This window comes from Cynocephalus volans, chromosome 1 (genome assembly GCF_027409185.1).
Source record: "Cynocephalus volans isolate mCynVol1 chromosome 1, mCynVol1.pri, whole genome shotgun sequence".
Taxonomy (NCBI): domain Eukaryota; kingdom Metazoa; phylum Chordata; class Mammalia; order Dermoptera; family Cynocephalidae; genus Cynocephalus; species Cynocephalus volans.
Genome location: NC_084460.1, coordinates 296656921 through 296680116, shown reverse-complemented (window position 1 = coordinate 296680116; position 23196 = coordinate 296656921). Strand labels below are relative to the sequence as shown.

The window sequence follows — 23196 nt, the reverse complement described above, 5'->3', positions numbered from 1 at the left end:
AGGGCAGGGGTCTGGATTTACAGGGATGGGGCTCAGTTCAGCCTTTCCCTGACCCGCTTGGTCGTGGGTTGTGGTGTGACAAATATCTGGGACCATATCTGGCTGGTGTTCAGCTGCCTGGAACACATGACAGGGATTCAAGGGTGTCCCTGGGGATAGGGGTTTACCTGTGTGATCTTTAGGGGACCCCAAACGACTCAGGAGCCCCTGCAGAGAGAATCATTCCAGTCTCTTTTCCCGCTGAGTCTGTGAGCTCCTCAGTGGTCTCAGAGCAGACCCAGTCAGGGTACAGGATGCAGGGGCCCTGTGCTGCAGCCACCTCTGTTTAGATCTCTTGGGGACAGATTTGTGTTTCATCAGATTCCCAGTGGGGTCTGTGACAAACATTTTAAGACCCACTGCCCCAAAGTCTGACTTTATTTTGTCTTATGTGAAGCTTCCAACATGTTTCTGTGTTGTGGTTTCTTCCTCCCTTTCATTGTTTGAGTTGGGGGTGAGAGCAGCCTTCATTTGGCCAGCATAGCCGTGAATTGGAATCCAAAGAAATAGAAAGGGGTACGTAGTGTCACACTGTGGGATACACCCCGACCCACAAGCCAGCGAGGAAGCATGGACTGAACCCTTCCCGGGTCCTCCAGCAGGGCTGGCTCTGCCCCAGGGCTGCTCCCCACAGGCCTCCCTTAAATGTGAAGTTGTACTCACTCCCTCGGAGAAGCTCGTCCAGCCCTAGAGGTGTCTGGGGTAGACGTTCTCCCTTGACTGCTTTCTACGATCCAAGCAGATTCAGCTCCCGTCCTCCTGGTAGCAACATGTCACTAGTGTAGTTCCTGTGTGTGGGAAGGCCTTTGTGACTCTGTCACCACTTCTCTTGTTCCACCAACTGCAGCCAGCCCTTCTCACCTCCTGACTGCTGTGAGATGCGACTCGGTGCCACCAGTCTTCCTGCTGGCTCTCTCTCCACTTGTTCCACCCGACACCTGCCATCCCGTGTGAGTGCGTCTCAGAAGGGAGGCGCCAGGTGTGTCTTTGAGAGTCTAAAGTGGCTGCTGTTGACACAGGTGTGCAGCGGGGGCCCGCACGTGGCACATGTCTCTCAGCTGCCCCCTTGAGCCAGGGACACAGGAGGGAGGACCCCTCTGTGGCACAGCTGCACGTGACTTGCAGCCTGGTAGGAGGGGGCCGTGGAAAAGGACCCACAATAATGTGAGGTACCAGGAGTGCAGGGACAAGAACCTGCGATTGCTCCGGGAGGGAGGTGGGAAGAAGGGCCACCTCGACCAGCAGGAAGTCCCAGGGTTCCATGAAAGGGCAGTTTCTGTGAGGAGGAAGCCAGATTGTCAGGCTTGGGAGTGAGCAGAGGCAGTGGTGGAAACCCCCTCATTCTCCGGGCCCTGCATGCGACTCGCCCGCAGGGTGACTTATCCCTCCAGTGTCCCACCTGCAGTGCAGAGCACACCTCCAGCCCACGTGTGAAAATGACCCTCCAGGAGCTTGCACCAAGCCTGGTAGCCTGGGCTCCCAGAGCCGGGAGAGCCCTCGGCTGGCGTTCTCACCGATGATGGAATTCTGGGCTGTCGTGTAACATAAGTGGTATTGATTGTCCTTTTGCTGCAGCTAAGAAAATGCTTACCTTGAATGGGCAAAGGTGAAAAACTAAAGAATCCACTTAAGCAGCACCTAAGCAGCTGTGGAATAATTGTGACTGAGGAGGTGCTTATGTGCCCTTATTTTTTTTATTTTTATTTTTTTAAAATATCACTTAAAGGATGAAACTCTTTTCAACTTGGCAAACCTTCTCTGCAGGGGGAATTTCCGGTTGGCTCCCTTAGGTTAGTTTATGTGAGGGGCGGGGGTCCTGTGTGCTGCTGAGCCCCTCTGCCCCCTGCTTCTGTGCCCAAAGAGGAGGAAACGAAACTTGACCATGGCTGGGACTTTCCCCTGTGGCAAGGTTAGATTTTGTGGTAATAAACGAAAACTGGTTTTGCAACGTACCCCCCCCCCCCGCCACCCCTCCCCCCATCTCTGTCATCTCCAGAGCAGGTGAATTTGAATGGTTGGCCAGGCTTCTAGAAACCACAGGCTGGTTTAATCCCAGCATGGTTGAGGAGTCACTGGAAACCACTTGTTTTGTTTCTGTGGATTTGTCGTCACTGGACAGTCCAGTTTATCACAGCCTCAGCCACTGCTTTAACCTGCCCCTCCCCAGCCGTGTCACAGCCAGACCACCTCTCCCCACCACTTCCCATTTTTAAGATAGCTTTCTGTTTAGTTGTTACGATTCCTTGGTTTGGAAACCATTTAAATGAAATAGGCAGGGTGAGGGCTTGGGACAGTCGTTTTGCAGGGAGATGGGCAGGAAAAGGAATCAAGTAAGAACTGAGTTGTGCCTCCACTCCCAGCAGAATGGGGTCCATCCCCCTTCTCCGTAAGAACAAGGCCCTCCAAGAACTGTTCCCGCCCAGCCCTCACCGCTGGGCCCACCGTGCCACTCTGGCCTTCCTCTGGATCTGGAACCACACCCAGCTCACCCAGGCTCCGGTGTTTGCAGATGCTGTTCCTCTGCCTGGAGGACTCTTCCCCCATCTTCCCGAGGCTGACTTCTCGTCTCCCTCAGGTGTTGTGCAAATGTCACCTCAGAGAGGCCTTTCCTGCAACCCTCCATGATGAACCTTGTGCCCCAGGTCACTGTGCACCTCATGGTCCCTAGTACTGTCTTCACAGTGCTTTCTGGACTCAGAAACAGTCTTGTTTATTTAGTGGCATCCCTGTTTCTTGTTGTTGCCCTAACCGGATTATACTCCATGAGGGGAGGGACCCTGGAAATGCTCAGATGTCCGATGGCCGAGTGACAGTGCAGGCCTGAGCCTGGAATCTGAGCCAGCGCGTCCTCGTGCAGTCGTGCCCCGCCCTGTTCTCTGGTTCCCTTCCCTCTTTCTGTTGTCTCAGTCGCCTACGTTTAACATGGGAGCCTATGCAAGAAGTGTCCCATGTGACCATGTGGGTCTCCTGCAGAGCTGCCACGTGCCTCTTTCCACGCTCGTGGTGCAGCTGCTCTCAGAGGATGCCCATCTGTCCCAGCCGCCCAGCCCCGTCAGCAGCCGTGCCTGTCCCCACTGCTGACACCCCGGCCACATGGGAGGTCGTGGGGAGGGGGTGATGTGTAAGCAATCCCAGTGTGGCTGCACTCACACAGAAGACACAACCAGGGTGGAAGGAGACTCCAGAGCCCGCAGTCTTTAGGGTGGGACTCGTGAGTTGGGGATACAGGGAAATGTGTGCCACATGTTTGAAGAACTTTTGAAGTCAAATTCTGTTGCTGGAGGTGTAACAAGGCTAACTGGGCAGAAGGTCACAGTGGCAGATTCTATCACAGCCTCTAACGCAGAGCCAGGAATGGCACAGCCAGGGCAGGAGTGTTATACTCAGCGCCCAATAGACACCCTTTAGTGCCCGCTGGGTGCAGCACTTTTAGAGCACATGGACCTTTCACTTGGGGAAGACCAGGAGTGAGACACCACGGGACAGGGGACAGACACATGAAAAGCCCCAAAGAGAAGGGCCTCCTGGGAGAGGGGAGATGGAGGAAAGGCATGCGGGGGAGGTGCCTGAGGGGTGTGAGAGGGGCTGTCAGGTCGGAGGGCACAGCAGGGGCTGGGGTGCACGGAGTTTGGAATGGAGCTGACTACTGGAGGCTCAGAGAGTAGGAGCTGGGGGTGACTCGGGATAGTGGGGTACAGGGCAGTGGGATGATGGAATGAAGCCTGTCAAGCGGAGAACACTCTTCTGTGGGCATTGAGGGTTTGCGTCTTTTGGGGGATGTGATGATAGTCGGTGGCATCTGTGCCAGGTGGGCCCCACCTGTGGGCAGGTGAGTCCTTGTTCCTGCTGCCTCCACAGTCCCGGGGCAGACGTCAGTGGGGTGCTTCCCCCTCAGGGTGGTGCCTGCAGGAGACCAGGAGGCCTGAGGGTGGGGAGCCTACGCTTCATACCCATCCTGGAGAGGTGCGGGTCAGACCCAAGGGCTGCCAGGTGGGGTTGCTCTGACAAGCTCGTGCAGAGTCCCCTGGCCATTGACCCTCCATCAGATTTCAAAGCTGGCAGGCAGGAGTAGGAGGGGCAGCTGCCGCCGGCCCTTTCATCTCTGGTTTGCAGCGCGCTCTCCTGCGTCCCAGCAGGTGAGGACTGGACGGCCCCGGCCTGCGCCTGCGGTAGGACCTTCCCTGGGGCCCGCGGTGGAAGGTTCTGTTTGTTTTCGTGCTGTGTGCACATCGGTGTTGACCTTCCAAGCTTCATGGGTCTCTGGGTTTGCACAGCTGCTTTGGCTCACCCCAGGTTTTGTTTTTTCCAGAATCAAAATCATCCTCATTGATTTTTATATTTGTAAAGGTAGCATATGTTTCTGGCATTGATACTTTAAACACTGCACAACAAAAGCGGAGCATGGAAGGTCCTCCCAGCAGTAACCTCTGTTAACAGTTTGGAGTGTTTACACTGGGGTTATTATTGAATTCAATAGGATTTGCCACGGGCTGTTCCACAGGCTGCTTTTCCCGTGTAAGAGCTTGCGCCTCAGCTTTGGGTGCCGCCACGAGGGCCCGCGGCTGCACAGCTGGCAAGGGCTGGCTGCGCTCAGTGTCTGCGAAGGGCCCTGGGGGCTGTTTCTCGCCATCGCAGACCCGGCTGACAAGAGCACCCATGTCCTATGTTTCTGGGACCTACAGGCCCTCTCCAGGACTTGAAAAGCCATCAGTTGGGTACATGGTAGTGAGTGTCACTTTGGGGAGAGTCAGACCTCAGAGTGACAGGAAATACTTCAAAAATTCTGAAAGTGTCAGGTGCTGTTGCTATAGAGATTGGACCAAGTCCGTGTTTGTGTACACACCCCGCTCACTTTGGTAAGCCTTGGATTTGATGTCGGGGTTTTTTGCTTTGTTTTATGAAGGGAAGGTACTACAAGGTTCTGTTCTTTATTTTTAGGGCATCGAAGTCCTTTGATGGGTCTTTAAATATACTTTGTGGGTTATGGAATGGGTTTTCTGTGTGTTCAAAAGGAAAGCTCTGTATTTGTACTGCAAGTTATGAGAACACCAGGTGAAGGAGAGGGTCTGGCTCCAGCTGCGTGTGCACCTGTGCAGATCTAGGGGTCTCATGAGAGAATGTGTGGAGGGTGTCGGGGAGAAGGGGGTAGCAGGCAGAACCCTGAGGAGCCCCGCTTTTTGAGAACTGCAGGTATTTTCATTCATCCATGTGCTTTCTGTGCAAGATACTCTGCCTCATTTTCAGGCTACCATTGCGGTGGGATGCACAGTCTCTGTCCTGGTGGTGGGAGGGACAGGGAGTCCACTGGAGATGGCAGTCAGGGACGGGGCAGCAACAGCCGTGGTGGCTTACAGCCCAGGAGGCATTTCCTGATGGGGCCTAGGCCAGCTGTCGTGACTGGACCCACCACCAAGAACAGAGCCATTGGGTGTGGTGACCGGGATCACTGGTGATGGCTGTAGCAAGGATCGTTTTGGTCACATTGTGGGAAGTAAGGAAATAGGGGTGTCGTGGGCTCTGTAGAGAAGTTTCTACAGAAAAGAAAGAGCAAAGGTTACTGCATGCTGCAAATTGAGGGTGGGGGTGATTTTCAGGAGAGGGGTGGGGGCTGGACTAAACCCAAGGAGGCCTGAAAGCTCACGGGAATGGGGGTTGCGGGAGGATGGGGAGAGTCAGGGCTGGAAGAAATCGCGTGGAGGATTCTCCGTGAACTGGGAGAAGAACCACCTTGTGCTGCAGAAGAGGAGGCAGCTGAGAGCTGTGCATTGGACAGGTTCCTGGGGGTTCCTTCCAGGTGGCCCCAAAGCAGGAGGCTCTGCTGCCCTGGCTGTTAAAGTGGGAGAGGAGGAGGCTGGGCCCGCCGTCCTGGGTGCTGTGCGCAGGAGGTTCCCGGCCATCGTTCCAGCCTCTCAGGAATGCAGGATGGGCGGGGAGGACACGCAGCAAACACTGAAATGGTACTTCATCGCGTTTTCCTAAGAATATCTCTTAAAACAGGAGTGGGCAAACCATGGCCGTGGGCCTCCTGTTCTGGCAAATGGAGTTTGGCTGGAACACAGCCGTGCCCATTCATTTACGTATTGTCTGTGCTTTCAGGCCACGTTGGCAGAATTGAGCACTTGCAACAGAGACCGAAAAATGACCCATAAAGCCAAACATATTTGTCCCTTTATAGATAAAAGTTTGGTCACCCTGACTTAAATCATGGTTCACCGAAGTTAACAGATTTCCAGCTGGAATCAGCACCGTGCATCGTTGCATTGGGTGTTTTCTGGTATACCTTCGTGTGTCTGTGTGGGCACAAAAATGAAAGACAAAGCTACAGGGAGAAGGTTCCCAGCGCTAGAGCCTCCTGCTGTGGAATTTTTCTGTCGCTAAGACCTGGTGGGCACCTAAATTTTCCCTTTAAAAAATGTGTAAAATGCCCCTTGTGGATGGCGTGGGCAGCTTTGTAGCAAACTGAGCCTGTGCTGAGCTCAGGAAAAATCATATAAGTGGAGCTCAAGTGAATGAATGGAAGACGCCTTCATCCTGCCTTCAGAATGAAAGCGCCGACCTCTTGTTCCACCATCCGTGGAAATGGGCCCGTGGCTGTCCCCACACAGGGTCCAGGCACTCTCCTTTCCACGGATGGCCCGTCAGGGGCCGGAGAGCCGCTTGCATTTCTCAGGACCTTTGTGTCCGGTGGCCGGTGCCTCTGGGGGGAGAGCGGTTTTGATCGCTCACAGCGGGGGTGACTCAAGTCAGAAGCGGCGGCTCTGACGGGTTCTGGTACCTGGAGAATGAGGCCAGCTTCGAGCCGGGCAGCTGAGCTCACAGCGCATGTGTTTGCTGAATGTGGCGGGAAGCTGTGAGCGAAAGCCAGGTGGGAACGTGAGGTGGCTTAATGTCCAACCGTGTTGTCACTCTGCATCCCTTCCCAGCACAGCAGATGGGGCCCAGGACCCTTCCCACCATGCCAAAAACATTAAAACCTGACTGTCTGCCACTTCATCCTGCATCCCCCACGGACCATCTGTATATGTTCTGTTTTCTTATGTAACACAAATGTAGTGAATGTTTTTTAAAAATGATTTATCTCAAATCTATCAAAATTCAAATTGAAACTAATCATTTTCTGAGGTGTACAAATTATTTTATTTATTTATTTTTTTAAGGATGACTTGTTAAGGGGTTCTTAACCCTTGACTTGGTGTTGTCAGCACCACACTCTCCCAAGTGAGACACGGGCCGGCCCTGTATAGTTTAAATGAGCCATAATCCAGACCAGTATTTTATTTGGTTCACTTCCTGATGTCAGGGGTCATCAGAGAATGGAAAGGCCACTGGCCCGAGCGCCCAGAAGCCTGGGTCTGCTTTCACCGCTGTCACTTCCAGCTGCAGTATCTGAGGGTGTCTCGTGCTTATATGTAAAACAAACACCCAGTGGGTAGGGGCCTGGGCAGGCTGCCTGGGGGCAAACCTGGCTCTGACTCTATTAGGCGTGGCAGCCCCACCTGCCCTCTCTGAGCTGCATCTGTGTAATAGGATAGACTCAGCCTGCTTCCCAGGTGCTTCTGAGGAGCAGTGAGCCCCGTGCTGGCTCACGGCAAGTACTCGGTTCATAGTAGCTTATTAAAACAACAGAAAGGGACTGCGTGGTCGTCACACCCCGTTCTGGCTCACCACATCTATTGTGGCTAGTTCCAATCTCTCAGATCTGGAGAGGTGTCCGATGCATCTATCACTCCTAATTCTTTTTAAATCGCAGAGATGGAGGTGCTGGGGTGTCCAGCTAAAAAGGATTTTGAGTCACCCACCTGGCTAGTGCATGCAGAGAGTCACCTCCCAAATCACCATTCCTCTGTGCTATTACCTCCCCCAAATAAACATAACATGGACGTTAGAGTACTCAGTCTAAAATAGCGGTGCCCTCTTTACAGTGAGCAACCCATCAGGTTGTACCTGCAGGAGCGCTGGCTCATGGCTGCCCATCAGTCCTCATGAACCAGCTGAACAGCATGCTCGCACCAGCTGTGTGCTTGGGGCTGGGGATAACACTCTAATGCACTCTTTGGAGTCCTAAAATGACAACCTCAGGTGCTCAAGCAGCACGTAGAGAGACGGAAGGAACGCCAGGCGTGGGGACATTTTTCTACTCTCAACATCTCATTGGTCTTGTCCTCGCCTGTCTGAGGGTCTGAGGTAGTCTCAGAAGCCATCTCTAGGGGCGCCTCTGAGGCCTGCTTTCCTGGGATTCAAGTCTTTCCCCGCTGCTGCAGTATCATCAGAGTGCATGCCAGACAGCAGAAAGCTCTGTGGGTGAGGGTGGGATGAGAGGTGCCTCCCATGGCACAGGAGAGGTGGATGGAAGTCACACCCAGCACACGTGACACCCTGACTGGCTCAAAGCCCCGTGCCAACCACGTTTGACCTCAGTTATGATTAGGATCAAGCCAGAGCCACTTGCATGACACTGGTAGCGATCGTGTCATGGGACATGATCTTGGACTTGGGTCAGCAAGTGACTTACACCATGCAGTGCAGACCAGCGGGCCTGCCAGCTCGTGCTAGCTGATCTGATTAACAAATACATCAGGCAGTTGTGCCTTATGCTCGATGCCTGTCTGATCCAGTGCTTTTCCAGGTGGGAACTGGGTCCCAGGTCACCACGTGCTTGTTCAGGGCAGAGCTGAGACCTGAACCGTCCAAGCAGAGCTCTGAGCTCTTGCCTCCTTCCTGGGAGTCGGGCTTCTTCTCCCTCCTGAGTCCTTCCATTGTAATTCCTGCTGCCCTAAGGACACACTGGAAATTTCTTGCAGCTTTGACGAAGGAGCAGTCTTGTTGATTCTGGAAAATGCTTCCTGTTTCACAGTCCAGGGAAGCCGACGCCTCAGGATCTTCTCATCTGGTCGGTGTGGTTCTTGGTGGTGCACCCTGGGTCTCAGCCGGGGCCTCTTCTGTTTTCTTTATCCTCCCTGGCTGGTCCCCCCAAGAGTCCCCAGTCTCAGTCTGCGTTCCAGTCCACGTCTGAGCCCACCGTCTGCATCTCTGTCTGGCTGATGTCGTCAGCACTTCAGGCTTGGCAGGTCAGGCATGTCCTCTCGTCCTCTGCTGAGCTTCAGGTCCCGTTGTCTGTCTTGGCGCAGGGCCTCACGTTCTCTCCAGGTTCCCCAGCCAGGAGTGGAAACGGTGGACAGCTGTAATCCTTACTCACCTGTTAGTTCCCTGGGGCTGCCAAGACAAATGACCACACACTGGGGACCTAACGGAACAGACGTTCAGTCGCTCACGGTTCAGGAGACCACAAGGTGTCGCAAGGTTGGTTCCTTCTGAGGCTCTGAGGGAGAGTCTGCTCCGGGCCTCTCTCCAGCTCCTGGTGGCTCCGGCTGCCCTAGCTGTTCTTGGCTTGTGGCTGTATCACTCCAATCTCTGCCTCTGTCTTCACATGGCCTTCTGCACTCTAGTCACTGGTGGCCCCCCTACTCCAGTATGACTTCATGTTAACTAATCATATCTGCAAAGACCCTGTTTCCTAGTAAGGTGACCTTCTGGGGTTCCGTAGACGTGAATTTGGAGGGAGACACTGTTTGGCCTGGTACACCCTGCACAGCATCTCTTCCTCTGAGTCCCGGCAGTGCTGGAAAGCGTTCAGGGCACATGTTACTGCTGTAGAACATGCAGGGTCAAGAGCCCATTGCTGTTTCTGCACCATCGTCGTGCTGGAGTCCGAGTGAAGCCAGAGCCTCCGCCGTTCTGCCTCATGCTGTGCCTCTTCCCCTGCAGGCCTTGCTGAAAATGGACTGCCAGGGCCTGGTGGTCAGACTCATCCAGGACTTCGTGCTTCTGACCACGGCTGTCGAGGTGGCGCAGCGCTGGAGGGAGCTGGCCGAGAAGCTGGCCAAGGTCTCCAAGCAGCAGATGGACGCATATGAGTCTCCCCACCGGGACAGGAATGGGGTGGTGGACAGCGAGGTGAGTGGGGCCGAGCTTCTCGGTCACGGTAACGAAAGGTCTGCTTCATAGCATGTGAGAGGATCAGATGAGTGTGAGTGTGTGAGCGTGTGCCCAGCACACGACACGCCCTCACTAAGTGGGAGCAGTTGCACCGTCCTCAGGATTTGCATGGGCCCTGACTTTTAAGTTGACAAACCACTGGAACCCCATAAGCAGAACTGCCCGTCCATTGCTAATTCTGCTCTTAGGTTACGCTCGATAAGGTTGACTACTGCGTGCAGATCCCTTCATGGTGTGTTCTGGCCTGGGTCTCCAGCCAGGAGCTTTGCTGGACCCACACCTGCTGTGTTGTGTAACTCTGGCCAGAGCCGGTGTGGCTGGCTTCTTGCTCAGAGGCTCTTTGTACTCTCACGTGTTTGTGGAGGTCACCATAGTGCACTTCCTGAAAGACGGGAGGCTTGCAAGACCCAGGAAGCAGGAAATCCCAAGAATAAGGGTGTCTTTTATGAGCACGGTGAATTTCTAATTGAAGGGCACAGATAGAAAGTGCTAGAGGGCTGGAGGGAAAGAAATCCTTTCTGTTTATTCAGGCACCATTTGCTACACGCCTGCTCCGTTCTTCCCTCTGCATTGTGCTGTCACAGCCCGGGGATGGTCCCACGTGTTTCCTCTGTGGACTTTTCTCACTCTTGAGAGAGTGTCATAAACAGTGGCTAAAGGAGCTGGACCGGGTAATGGGAACAAATCCCTCAGTGTCCCCTAATCTTTTCCCCTCTCCCTCCTTCTGTTATCCCACACCCAGGCAATGTGGAAGCCCGCATATGACTTCTTACTCACCTGGAGCCACCAGATCGGGGACAGCTATCGGGATGTTATCCAGGAGCTGCACACAGGCCTGGACAAGATGAAAAACCCCATCACCAAGCGCTGGAAGCACCTCACGGGGACTCTGATCCTGGTGAACTCCCTGGACATTCTCAGAGCAGCTGCCTTCAGCCCCGCAGACCACGACGACTTTGTGATTTGAACAGGCTCCCTCCCACCTCCTGCGCTGTAGCATGAGCCCACCACTTGCCCTGGGTGCCCGCGCCGTCACCACGGCACTGAGGAGGGTGGGACAGCTGCTCAGACAGATCCAGGGTCTGCCAGCTGGACCCACACCCGAGGACCGGCACATGTGAGGCTCAGTCAGTCCTTCCCCTCCATCGAGGGGTAGGCTCGAAGGGATTTTCTACTGCAGGTCGTTGCCAATCAAATAGCTTTCTATTTGTTAACTACAAATCTACATTTAAAATCACTTTTTTTAATAAATGGGGTGAGGGGCCATATGAGAAAAGTTGTACCTAATTTTTTAATGGATCACAAAGGTTAAAAAAACCAAACAGTTAACAGGGGCAGATGCTGTTGAGGTTTTCATGTTGTATAAAGACCTTTTTAAATTATGTTGCGATGTATATAGGTATTTAAAGGTCACGGGGGCATTTCTGATTCCCAGCCGTACTTTGCATTTCAACATTCAGCACGGATAGATGCTTGTCTGAGTGTTGGTCCTTTTTCACTCCCTAGTTGTAAAAAGGTAAATCAAACAGGAAAAGTGGTTTTTCGGGAAGTGGGTACAGCTGGCGCCCACTCTTCCCGAGAAGGCCCAAGGTTCTGCTCCCCACAAGCCTCACACCATACTACGTGCTCATCCACAGGACATGTGAGTGTCTCGTGAGCTTGAGTTGGCAGAGTTAAATCCCACGGTAGCAAGTAGGTACCCAGTGAGGTGTTTCTGCCAACGCAGGAGAAGGCAGCTGGGAGTTGATGTTCTTTATGGCCCCTGCCTGTGGGCAGTCAGTCGTTCAAAAGGACAAGGTCACTTGTGTGAGGAGCTCCCCGTGGCTCGAGGAGGCCACTGTACTGCTTCTCCCGCGAGCAGAGGAATGCTTCCTGCAGAGCTCACTGCCCTCTGCAGCAGAGGAAAACTGCACCACCGAGTCAGGCCCTCGTGGCCACTGACCCTGAGCCCATCATAGACACCGTGTTTGGCCTCACGAGTGTCTCCACCAGCTGCCCTTTGCCAAACTCTCATTTCACTTTATCTGAGATTTAATCCCTTCCTGGTGTACCTGTGTCCCCTCAGAAATAGTGTAGGGAAAACTATTTTGTATTATGTAAAGCTAATCTGAGCAGGACGAACACTTTCTAAAAATGAAAATGTTTCCCACATAAAATCAGGAACGCAGCACAGGGTTGCATGAATAACCGTCAGGGTCATTAATCAGAGGTCCGGGGGATCCGTGCGGTGTGCTGGGTTCAATTCTGCAATCACGTTGTAGTCGTGGCAGCTTGGGAGGGAGCAGGAGGCAGAACTGACCCCTGGCAAGTCTCAGAGTGAGGTGACCCCCAGCAATGGGCCAGGACACACACTCTGTCCAAAGTGGTATCAGGTCACATGGCATCCCTGAATCTCAGTCTCTAAAACTGCTTTCTTGAAGCTAGTTAACTACTCAGTATAATCAGTGTATAATCCCTTATGGGGCTGAAGCATTGTTACATAGCTACTGACTCAGGCACTGAAGACCAACAGAGCAAAGACGCAAACGCTGGATATTTTTTGCTGCAAGAACCGGGCACACGATTCCAGCCATCGCATAAAATAACCTGAAATTCTGCTTCTCAACAGTTCGCCGTCATCTTTCCCAGAGATCATCTCTCACCTTTTCCCCAAAGAAGAAACAAAACCAGTTGCACCTTAAACCATGAATATTTTTCCTCAGGGGCTTTAAATAGTTTCCTATGCAACATGACTTGTAGCACAAATTAAATTCTACAAAAGTTGCAGTAAACTTTATTTGGATATTTTAACCTGATAAGTGTGTGTGTGTTTCTGTACCCAATCAAACTTTAAATAAAACAAATAAAACCTAGCGTAAGTATTTTGCATAGACCCATGGCTCCCTCTGCTAAACAGTCACCCCTAGATGATGGCGTGACAATTGGTATTGTATCTACTTGCGATTAACGTCATTGCTCTCAAAACATGGGTAACTCAGTCATCGCTACCGGACAGGAGTCAGTGTTGCCAGAGCACGCAGAGGGAAGCGGGTGCATGGCTTGCTGCCTTCTTGGGTCTGTGCACCTGGAACCAGCAGCTCCAGTCTCGCAATGTGAAGGTTAGAACCGAGCCACTTCTGGTGTGCTGGGCATCGTCCTTGAGGTGCTGATTGCAGCGAGCAACAGCAGATCGTGCTCAAGGAATATTGACAACACAGGGAAGCTGCTTCCAGAGACCAGCCCCACCAGGCAGTGCTGGGGAGGGGTGGGGCTCGTGGAAAGTCTCCTTGAGAAAGTGACTTTGATCCAAGGTCCAAAGGCTGAGTAGGAAGCAGCTAGACCAAAGACAGGCCAGACAGGGTGCATGGGACAAGAAGAGGCCGAACCCTCCCGTGGGGCCGGGGCTTGTTGAGCACGAGCCTTTTGTGACGGTGACCGTATCTACCTTCTGTGCATAGGTTAACTCCAGCCGTGTCAGCACCGTGCCAGCTAAGCCTCACACCAGTGTGCAGTTGAGGACAGGCCCATAACTTACATGGCTAATAGGAGAGGCAAGGATTTTAGCCCAGGACTGCTGGAACAAAATGCCACACACTGGGTGACTTAGGACAACAGACGTGTATTCTCTTGCAGTTGTGGAGGCCCGAAGTCTGAAGTAAGGTGTCAAAAGGCCATATGTCTGTCCAAATCTCTCCTTATAAAGACAGCAATCACTGGGTTAAGGGCCCACCCCAACCCAGCAGGACAGCATCCTAACTTGATAATGTCTGTAAAGACCCCATTTCTACGTAGGCTCACATTCACAGGTAGCGAGAGTCAGGCTTCGACGTACCTCCTGAGGGGCACGACTCAACCCCCCACACTGCCTCCCGTGCCTCGGCCTTTGGGTGGGCCTGCCTGGGAAGAACGGTGAAGGAATCCAGTTCGTTCCCTCTGGGTGCCCCCTGCCCAATGCAAAAGCCAGAGGGGCGGACGGAGGTCATTCTTAAAAGGGGAAACCACTTCTGTCCCACCAAAACCCATGTTCCCAGCCACCTGCTGGACTGTATTTCCCAGTCTCCCTTGCAGTTAGGTGTGGCCACGTGGCTGGGAAGGTGAGCGACATGATAGGGGCCACCATTGAGCCTGGTCCAGGGAGTCTTCCGGGCCATCCTCCGCTCTTCCAATTGAACGGAAAGAACTCTGAGGACCTAAACATGAAGTAGAGCCAGACAGAAGGACCCCGGGTCCCTGAGTGATCCCTGGAAGGTTCTCTGTCCAGCATCGTCCTCATCAGATTGTGACCAGAGTGATAAAACTATCCTAAGACCACTGAGAATCTGAGGGTGGTTTGTTACAGCGGCTGGCATTTCTCCCAGTGATCTCAGGCACAGTGTACCCAGATTACAATTTTAATATAAAAGGTGGAGAGGAAAGGGGTTTGCTCTTAAAAGGGAAGCGTACCTACCACGTGTGGATTATTTCAGGTAAAGATTAGAACAGCCTTTTCACACTTTTTTTCTTGGCCCACACAAGTCCAGAATTGGTATCAGCCTGTATATGAATAACTTTTCTTTCTAATATTCTCTAGGTCAGTTCAAGAAGCTCCGTTAAAACCTGTGGTCTTTTATTGATATTGAGTTTGACACTGATATTATTGGCAATGATAATTAACAAAAGTTACCGTGTTCTACAACACTAAATATTCAGGGAAAAAGATTTAGTTGGAAAGAAACTGTGCTCTGGTTTCTGGAGAAAAGGACAATTTTGTGCCTGATCAGTTTCTTACCTTGACCCTCACCTGACTGTCATTCAGTCAAATCAAATGGGACATGTGCCAAATCATTTGTTTTGTAATCCTCAACCCCCCACCCCCTCGTGTCACTTGGCAGCAGCACCCAAACCCAGGCTTGGTCCTGGGACTCCTCCCCACCAGTTGTCACCAGATCCCAGCAACCCATGAGTCTCCCAACCATTCCTACTGCTGAGACTGGACTTAAGAACTTTTCTTTCTCCCTTGCTCTCATATCTTTTTTTTTCCTTTTTGGGCAAACTACTCCAACACCCTTCCTCTAGTCCACCTTGTAACCATCTCTGTCCTCCCCCGTCCACAGGACACGGCCTGCTTCCTGCTGTACCCGCCCCGTGCCTGCCGTCACACACACCAACTTCCTGCAGCACCCCCTCAATCGCTTCCCCTTTGCAAACCTGCCTGCCTTCGTCTATGCTGTTCCCTGGGCTGTGACACCTTTTCTTCCTCCTCTACCTGGCAGGGTCACACACTGACCTCCTTAAGGACAGAGACCTTGTCTTAGCTCATCTCTGAATCCCAAGAGCCTGGTGCAGACCATGTGTGAGGCACAAGGGAAATGGTCCTGTCTCTGCTAGAAATGCATCTCAAAATGTGAGGGCTTTAGTTATTGGAGTGTGTAGAATGGGCTTCGTGCTGTGTTTATAATCAGTGTAAAAAATAAGTGAAAACTTCAATGAATGCATCAAAACCAGCTTAGATTTTAAGAGGTCGAAGAGGAGCATTACAGAGATGGAGCTCAATTAAGTGCCTACTATCAAGAGCAATAACATTTCTTAATGACCCATTAAGAGGAAAACAGTCAGACTGGTCCATGATTATGTTGCAATAAAATTTGGTTTTATGTAAAATAGAGCAAAATGAACACGTAACCTGTTTTGCCTCATGGCAGTTTGATGAAGGGTATAGACTCCTTAGAATTAGGTAAATGCATTTAAAAAATAAAAATAAAACCAACCTGCAACCATAAATTAAAGCAATTATATTTACATACAGTTACCAAAGATTTTTAAAAATTGTGACGTGGTAATATAAGTGCTTCTTTATGTATTAAATAATACAGTCTAGTAGTTGGTCTCATATCCACCAGAAACTCAAAATAGTGATGAGCATTTATATATCTGCAAAAACATTAGTGGATATAAAAATACCTGCGATTTCTATCATTGACAAATTACAGGAACTTCTAATACCAATTCTAATATAATTCTTGAAGGAAATGCTCATGTTCAATTAGAGGTTAATGGAAATAAATATGTAATTTTTTTCCCTTATTTAAAAAAAAAAAAAAGCTCATCCTAAGGAAACTGAAGTCACCCAGATTTGCTGTACACATTGTTTTAAATTGCTTGTACAGTATTAGTATTTTCTGCTCCAGGCTAGCAAGAATGGTATTTTTAAAGCTTTGCTTCTCCGATCTAATATTCTACCTAATGGGGGAGAAGAAGCATTTAAAGAATTAATCAGTTGTGCCTGTGACTTTTTAAATATCTAAAGTGATCTTTCTTAATTTTCCATTTCAATTGGTTTACTTTTTTAAAACTATCCGTATGCTCGTGCGATGTATATACATGTGGGGTCTTCAAAAACTTCCCGGAAAGATTCGTATAATCTTTTAATTTCATATTTCCGTGAACTTTTGAAGTGTCCTCACATTACAACTTTCGATGTCATTTTCATTTGGGGGGAAGACAGACTGCCGGAGCTCAGGTGCAGCATAAACCTCGTCTGACACGAGCCTGCTGTTGCCTTGATCTGGGACCTCCAGCTTCCAGAACCATGAGGGATGTTGTGATATGTTGTGATAGTCGCACAAAGGACTGAGACAGATGGGAAGACGCGCCTGCGGTGAACGTCCTTGACCTCAGACTTAGGTTCCCTGCGTGTGCTCAGAGGGAGGGGAGGCTTTGGGGCCTCAGAGGAGGGTCTGGCGACGCCTGAGAGGCCCAGCAGTGGTGGGGCAGGATGCGGGGACAGAGGGAGAATCAGCTCAGTCTGGAATGGGACTGGGCAGGGGCAGGTGGTCTCCAAGGATGTGTCTGGGTCTCAGGACTGGAGGCCCCAGCGTCAAGGAAGGGAGTGACCAGGCTGGGAGAGGGGGCTTCAGAGCTGCAGTCGGGAGGAGTGGAGGAAGCTGTAGACGTGGGGTGTGGGGACGGGTGAGCAAATCCAGGATTTGGCTCTAAATAGGATTAAAGGCTTAGCTGGAAGACTTCAGATCTGAGTCTAAAGGCCTTTGGAGGAAGGCGCGAGAAGAGGAGGAAGAAGATGCCGCAGAAACCCCGACGGCCTCCCTGCTGCCTTTTGCCCAACACATCCACCCGTCGTGTTGGCCACCTCCCTCTTCACGGCTGCTACTTCAGTCCCGGCCACTGTCATCTCGGCCCTGTAACTGCAACACCAGCCTTGTCCCCTCAGATCACCCCACACGCGGCCACCAGAATAGAAACTCACGTCCCTTCCTGCTCCGCATCCACCTTCAGTTGCCTCCTCGTTTAGAGCACAGAGCCGATGGCCCCCAGTGCCAGCCTGCAGGTGCTCGTTGGCCCAATGAAGCTGCCGCCTATACATGCAGAATGAGAGAAATAAAGATGGCAGGCTGAGGATTTTCTTAAGCCAGATTTATGCAAATTAAATAACTATTCCTTAACCTGAGATTAAAACGTCCTTTATTTTGGTGACTGATAATGATAGTGGATTGTAGTAGTAGTTGTTGCTGCTGTTTCAATGCCTTACTGGGCAAAGTAAAAGGTTGGCTGATGACAGGCATCCAAGGTCTTCCAGTGTTGAAAGATGAGGGACGTACACCGTGCAACTGCTTACTACCGTCACTCTGCACTGGTGGCTGCTTCTGCCCAGACCCCTCCTTGCTGGGGCAGTGGGGTGACTTTATCACATCTTCTGGGTGCTCAGCGTCTTGGAGATGCTCTTGCTGTTTGGAACCCTCAAAACGCAAACTCACAGCTTCCCTTGCAGCTAAACATATGTGTGGGATGAGCCTGCATCATGTGGATCTCTGATTCAGGGTCAGACACTTGCAGAAGAAGGTGAGAGACTTGGCAGAAGCATCTGGCTTTCAGGGCAGTGGTGGTGATCATCGAGCTCCTGGCCCAGCTGTGGCATCAATGGGGGCACACATGACCCTGGCAGTTGGCCCTGGTGCTTGGTGGGCACATTCCTCATCAGGTCAGTTCTGGACACTGTTCCTGGGAGCTTAGCCTGGAGTGTGGGGCTTCAGCCCTCCAGCCCTCTGGTGAACAACCCCATTATCCTTTAATAAGCCCCTTTTGTGAAGAATCAGCCCTTGCCAACTCCTGTTGCTTGCAAATAAGCAACTTGACTTCTATGTTTACTCCTTCAGGTTCTGCTCTGAAGATCAGGATCCACTGGGGCATCTTCTCAGATGTCCCATCCAGGTAGAGACCCTTCCTTTGTTTCCCACAGCCCTCAACCCTTACCACACATATATCCCGAATCTCTCTGCATCACAGCTGTGCATTTGCTTGGTGCATCCCACAGGCTGTGAACGGGCAGGGAGGGCCTCACAGTGCCCAGCTCACATGCAGTGGACCCTTGGGTGCGTGACTGATGGAATGAGCATGCAGAGCAATTCCTGTGGGGGGAGGGAGGCCAGGCACTAGTGCCTGAACAGTTTCGTGTGCACCTCATGCCACTCTTTCTTTCCTTCATCAAACAATTACAAGTTGTGTGGGGAAAACTAGAAAGTTTTCTAGAAAGTTCTAGTTCTCCTCGTTGTGGTTCACTGGTCTTTCCACTGTAATACTGCATATGTTTAGCTCAGCTGAAGCTCACACTTTGGAATAACAAGTGCCTGCTGTATTTTTCACACACCCACGTGTTTTTTTGCAAAATCGGTTCACACAAAAGGTGTCGATTATCCCACTTAGGTGAGAATAGCAGATGTGGGTACACTTGGTGAATATAGCCTCGGGTGAGCTGTCTGGGTGTTTGAGGGTCCCCCTGGACAGTCACCCTGACACCTGAGCCAAGCAGGAGGCAGAAAGGAGGGGGCAGGGTGGTTGCCTGGCAACCTCAGGGCTCACAGAGCCAACCTTGTCTAGAGGAGAAAAGATCTAGAGAACTGAATCGCGTGCATTTTTGACTCTGAGCCTGGTTAGAATCAACATACACACAATGAGGAATTTATAGTAAAATCCACGCCAACGTGTCAGCATAACAATTTCTAACATTGAAATATACAAGCACAACCCTGTGCACATATGTAGAAGTGCTGCAGGGAGGTGGATTCTTTGTGTGGCCAGTGAACTCGCAAGAATATAACTGTGCATTAAAAATCTGTTTGGAAAATCAGATTACAGCTCTCCAGGGCATTTTGCACAACACCTTTATGTGTTCTTCCTTATCACATTTTCCTTGTGATAGATGAGTTGAGAAATTAAAGATAGAAACGGTGACGAATGTGTGTTGAGGGACCCAGGGCACTTGACCTAGTTAAAAATAATTCACACAGACCCTAGAGATGTATGTATTTTTCCCAGGACCTGGGAGATAGCTACCATTTTTCAAATATTAGGTTTGTACAAAATCCATAGAGCTGTAGGGATAGTTGATGTCACTATGCCATGCACAGGGTTTCTCGAGCTATTAGAACAAGAATACATTCAGAAATTCATGCCCAAGTAAAAGAAACTCCACTTTCTGTTTGTGACATGCGTGTAACATGTTCCAAAATAATGCTTAAAATATTACTGGATACCTTTGATGCAGTCAGGCAGTTTCGTCTCCCTCAATGAAAGAGCTTTGTATTATACTCAGACTTTACTTCAAACAAAGCAGCTTATTAGTGTCATTATTGGCATCATTATTTTTGAAATGTGTCCAAACTATAACAGTTTTCTTTGCATTATTCAAATGTATATAATATTTTATCTTATTTGGGTATTTTGCAACTCAATCAGGTCGCGACACAGCTCTGGCTGAAGTATAATTATTATCTTGGATTCCCATATATTTTCTTCCACTCGCAGCTGTGGGAGGAGGAGGACTTGGTACCAGCCTAGTATTCTAGAGAAAATGAAAGAATTCAACTATTTAAGGTTATTTTTTTAAAACATAATTGCTGTTTTAAAACACTCGCCTGCTTCTTTAAGAGTAGCCCATGGATCACCTGAATAAGACTCACCAGGAAGTATGTTAAAATGCAGCTTCCCAGGCCTGTTGGAGCTGATGCTTGTGTGGCCCAGGAGTCTTCTCTTCAGCAAGATTTCCATCTGGTTTTTACGTGCCCTAAAGTGTGAGGACAAGTTCAGTTTTAATTTGATATTAAAACACCACACAGAAAAGAAATGAACAACCTCCATTTCTGGGTAGGAGGGGATGGGCATGGATTCTGTTCTGTAATTGCCAAATGTTTCAGCAGAGGCAGCTCCAGACTCTCTGCACTTCCCAGCTCCCAGCCATTGTCCCACGCGCAGTCACCTCCTGCTGGACTTGAATTAAAACCAAGCAATTGTTTTCAGGGAGTCTTCTCTGATACAAATTGTGTCACTAGGCCCTCACTGAGGGATAAACGAGCCGACCGGTGCTTAGCAACAGACCCGTCTCTGTTTTCCCTGTGTCTGTCTCAGGCTGGCAACTCCACATTCTGGACAGTGTGTGCTCCCAGCCAGTGAAGCTTGGCACTTACTCAGGTGTATTCAGGGACTGATGTCCACAGCCGTTTGCATTGACAGAGGCTTCCTGTCTCTGCAGAAGGCTCCGTGTGGGCAGATCCACAGTTCTCACCTGTGGTTCATGGGAGTCCTCCGACAGGACTCTGCAGTGGTCCCTCCTGCTCACCGGTGCAGGCTCCGTAGGCCTTTGCAAGGGCCTGGGAGGTATGTATGTGGGTTAGTCTTGTGTGTGTGCGTGTGTGTCTACACCAGGAGGGTTCTGGGACAGGCCTGGCTGCTGGCGTTCCTCACCTGGGCAGCACCTCTACTGAGAAGCAACTGGTCCCCTGTTTATCCCTAAGCCACCTAGACTAATAACAGCCACTGAGACTGACTCAGCGCTTACTCTGCACTGTGGTTTGAATGTCCCCTCGAAAACTCGAGTTGCAATTTAATTGCTGCTGTGACAGTATTAAGAAATGTTAAGAGGTGATTAGGACACGAGGGCTCTGCCCTCATGAATGGAGACAGTGGGTTGTCACGAAAGCACATTTGCCCCCTCCTGCTCCCCTGCTCTCCCCCCCTCTCTTCCCTTCCACCTTTTGCCACGGGATGGCACAGCAAGAAAGCCCTTGCCAGATGCTGGCACTTTCATACTGGACTTCCCAGCCTCCAAACCTTGAAAAATAAATTTCTTTTCTTTATCATCACCCAGTCTGTGGTATTCTGTTATAGCAACACAAAAGTGACCAAGACACTGTGCTGGCCACAGTCCTGAGAACATCAGAGACTTTAACTCATTTGACCCTGGCAGCAAGCATCCTGTGAGGTAGATACAATTATTATCCACCTTTTACAGATGACAAAGTGAGGCATGGAGAGGTCAGGTAACTTTCCCAGGCTCACACAGCTAGGAAGAGTGGAGCTGAGATCTAACCCCAAGCAGCCGGGCTCCAAGGTCCCTGCTGCCTTTCCCACTGTGCCCAGGTGATGACTTTCTGTGAGTCAAAAACTCCAGCAAGAGAAGGAAACTGCCATATGGTCCAGCAATCCCCCACCGGGTATGTACCCAAAAGAATGGAAATCATCGTGTCGAAGGGATACCTGCCCTCCCATGTTCATCGCAGCTCTATTTACAATAATAGCCAAGATAAAGAACCAACCTAAATGTCCATCAATGCCCAACTGGATAAGGAAAATGTGGTATATATATATATACATGACGGAATACTACTCTGCCATTAAAAAGAATGAAATTCTGCCATTCATAGCAATGTGGATGAGCTTGGAAAAAAATTATGTTAAGTGAAATAAGCCGGGCACAGAAAGAGAAATACCTCATGTCCTCACTCATAAGTGGGAGTTTAAAAATAAACAAATAAATAAAAAAAGAAAGAAAGATATAACAATCACAATAATTCATTTGAACTTTCAAAAGGAGAGAACGGAACTGAGGCCACCAGCGGTGGGAAAGGGGGAGGTGGATCACAAGAAATTGGTAAAGGGCCACAAACAATGAGTACATTGTACAATGTTGAATATAATAATTATCCTGATTTGAGCATCACATAATGCACACAGGTATTGATAATCAAGTAACCCACAGATACGTACGACAATCACGTTTCAATTAAAAAGAAAAGAAGGAAACTGTGACTTGATTCAAAGTGGTAAATAGCAAAAATTGTAATTTCTGAATTTGAGTAAATATTTTACATGGAGATAAGAAGTGCAGGAGGGTTTGCCGTACGCCTCTTTTGTTTTTAATTTCCTTTGGCTGAGCAGATGTAATTAGTTTGCGTTCTCTCTACACATTCCAATGGCTGGCATGGACACAGCTCAGAGGCCTGCTGAACCAAGAGTGATTTTAAAATTTGCTGCAACCCAAGTGTCCCTCAATAGCGGGCAGTTTAATAAACCGCAGCACATTTACACAGTGGCGTTCTGTTCAGCCATCAAAAGGCAGAAGGCAGCTCTGTAAGTACTGGCCTGAAAGGATCTCCAAGACCTATGAAGGGGAAGAAATAGAACAGTTTTTCATTTATATTGAAGGAAAAACAAAATAGGGCCATGCAAGGAGCATCTCTAGAATGGCACCCAAGGAACTTGCTTGTGGGTCTGCTGGGGCCTAGAAATCAGCATATGGGGGAAGGACTCAGTTTCCATTGTGTGTCCTTTTGTGCTGTTTAGTGCCAGTGCTATTTTCATAATTCTATGCTTTTTTTTTTTTGCTACAGATAATAATTTATGAAATGAGAGCAATTTAGAATTGGTGGTAAGTACACAAGGAATAGAATGAATACTCCAATTTGCAAAATTAAAAATCAAACAAGCACCTAATTTACATGTTGTTAATCAACAAAGTGGGCATATATAGGCAGATAATCAACATGGATCGTAGATGCCTGGAACGAGACTTTTCCAGCCAGGGCCCATGGATAGGTTTCGGGAAGTCTATGAAACCCTCAAAATAGTGCATTTTGTTCATTTTGGTCTGTGCATCTTTTAAGGAAGATATCCAGCATTTTTAATACAGTCTCACACAGATTCATGATCCACAGAAGCTTAACAACCACTAGCCTACAAGCTAGGAAAAAGACAATGTCAGTACAAAAGACATTGGAGAGGGACCCTGCAGGTAAACAAAAGTAAGGTGTGAGGCATTTAGTCTCCAGGGACCCGCACACTGGCCACGATGACATGTAGCTGCCTGCACCCAGGCCCACCCTGCCCAGATGTTTGTAGTAAACACATACCATG

General features: G+C 50.0%; 1 protein-coding gene across 2 annotated transcripts in view; it reads left to right on the top strand.

Annotated features, from left to right (window-relative positions):
- SH3BP4 (SH3 domain binding protein 4) overlaps positions 1-12825 on the top strand; it is a 99135-nt gene extending 86310 nt beyond the window's left edge. For both annotated transcript variants that reach the window (XM_063107061.1, XM_063107068.1), the window contains exons 4-5: positions 9805-9993; positions 10778-12825. In XM_063107061.1, the coding sequence (XP_062963131.1) occupies positions 9805-9993; positions 10778-11002 (414 nt within the window). In that variant the 3' untranslated portion in view covers positions 11003-12825. The remainder of the gene's footprint in view (positions 1-9804; positions 9994-10777) is intronic.
- The last annotated feature ends 10371 nt before the right edge of the window (positions 12826-23196 follow it).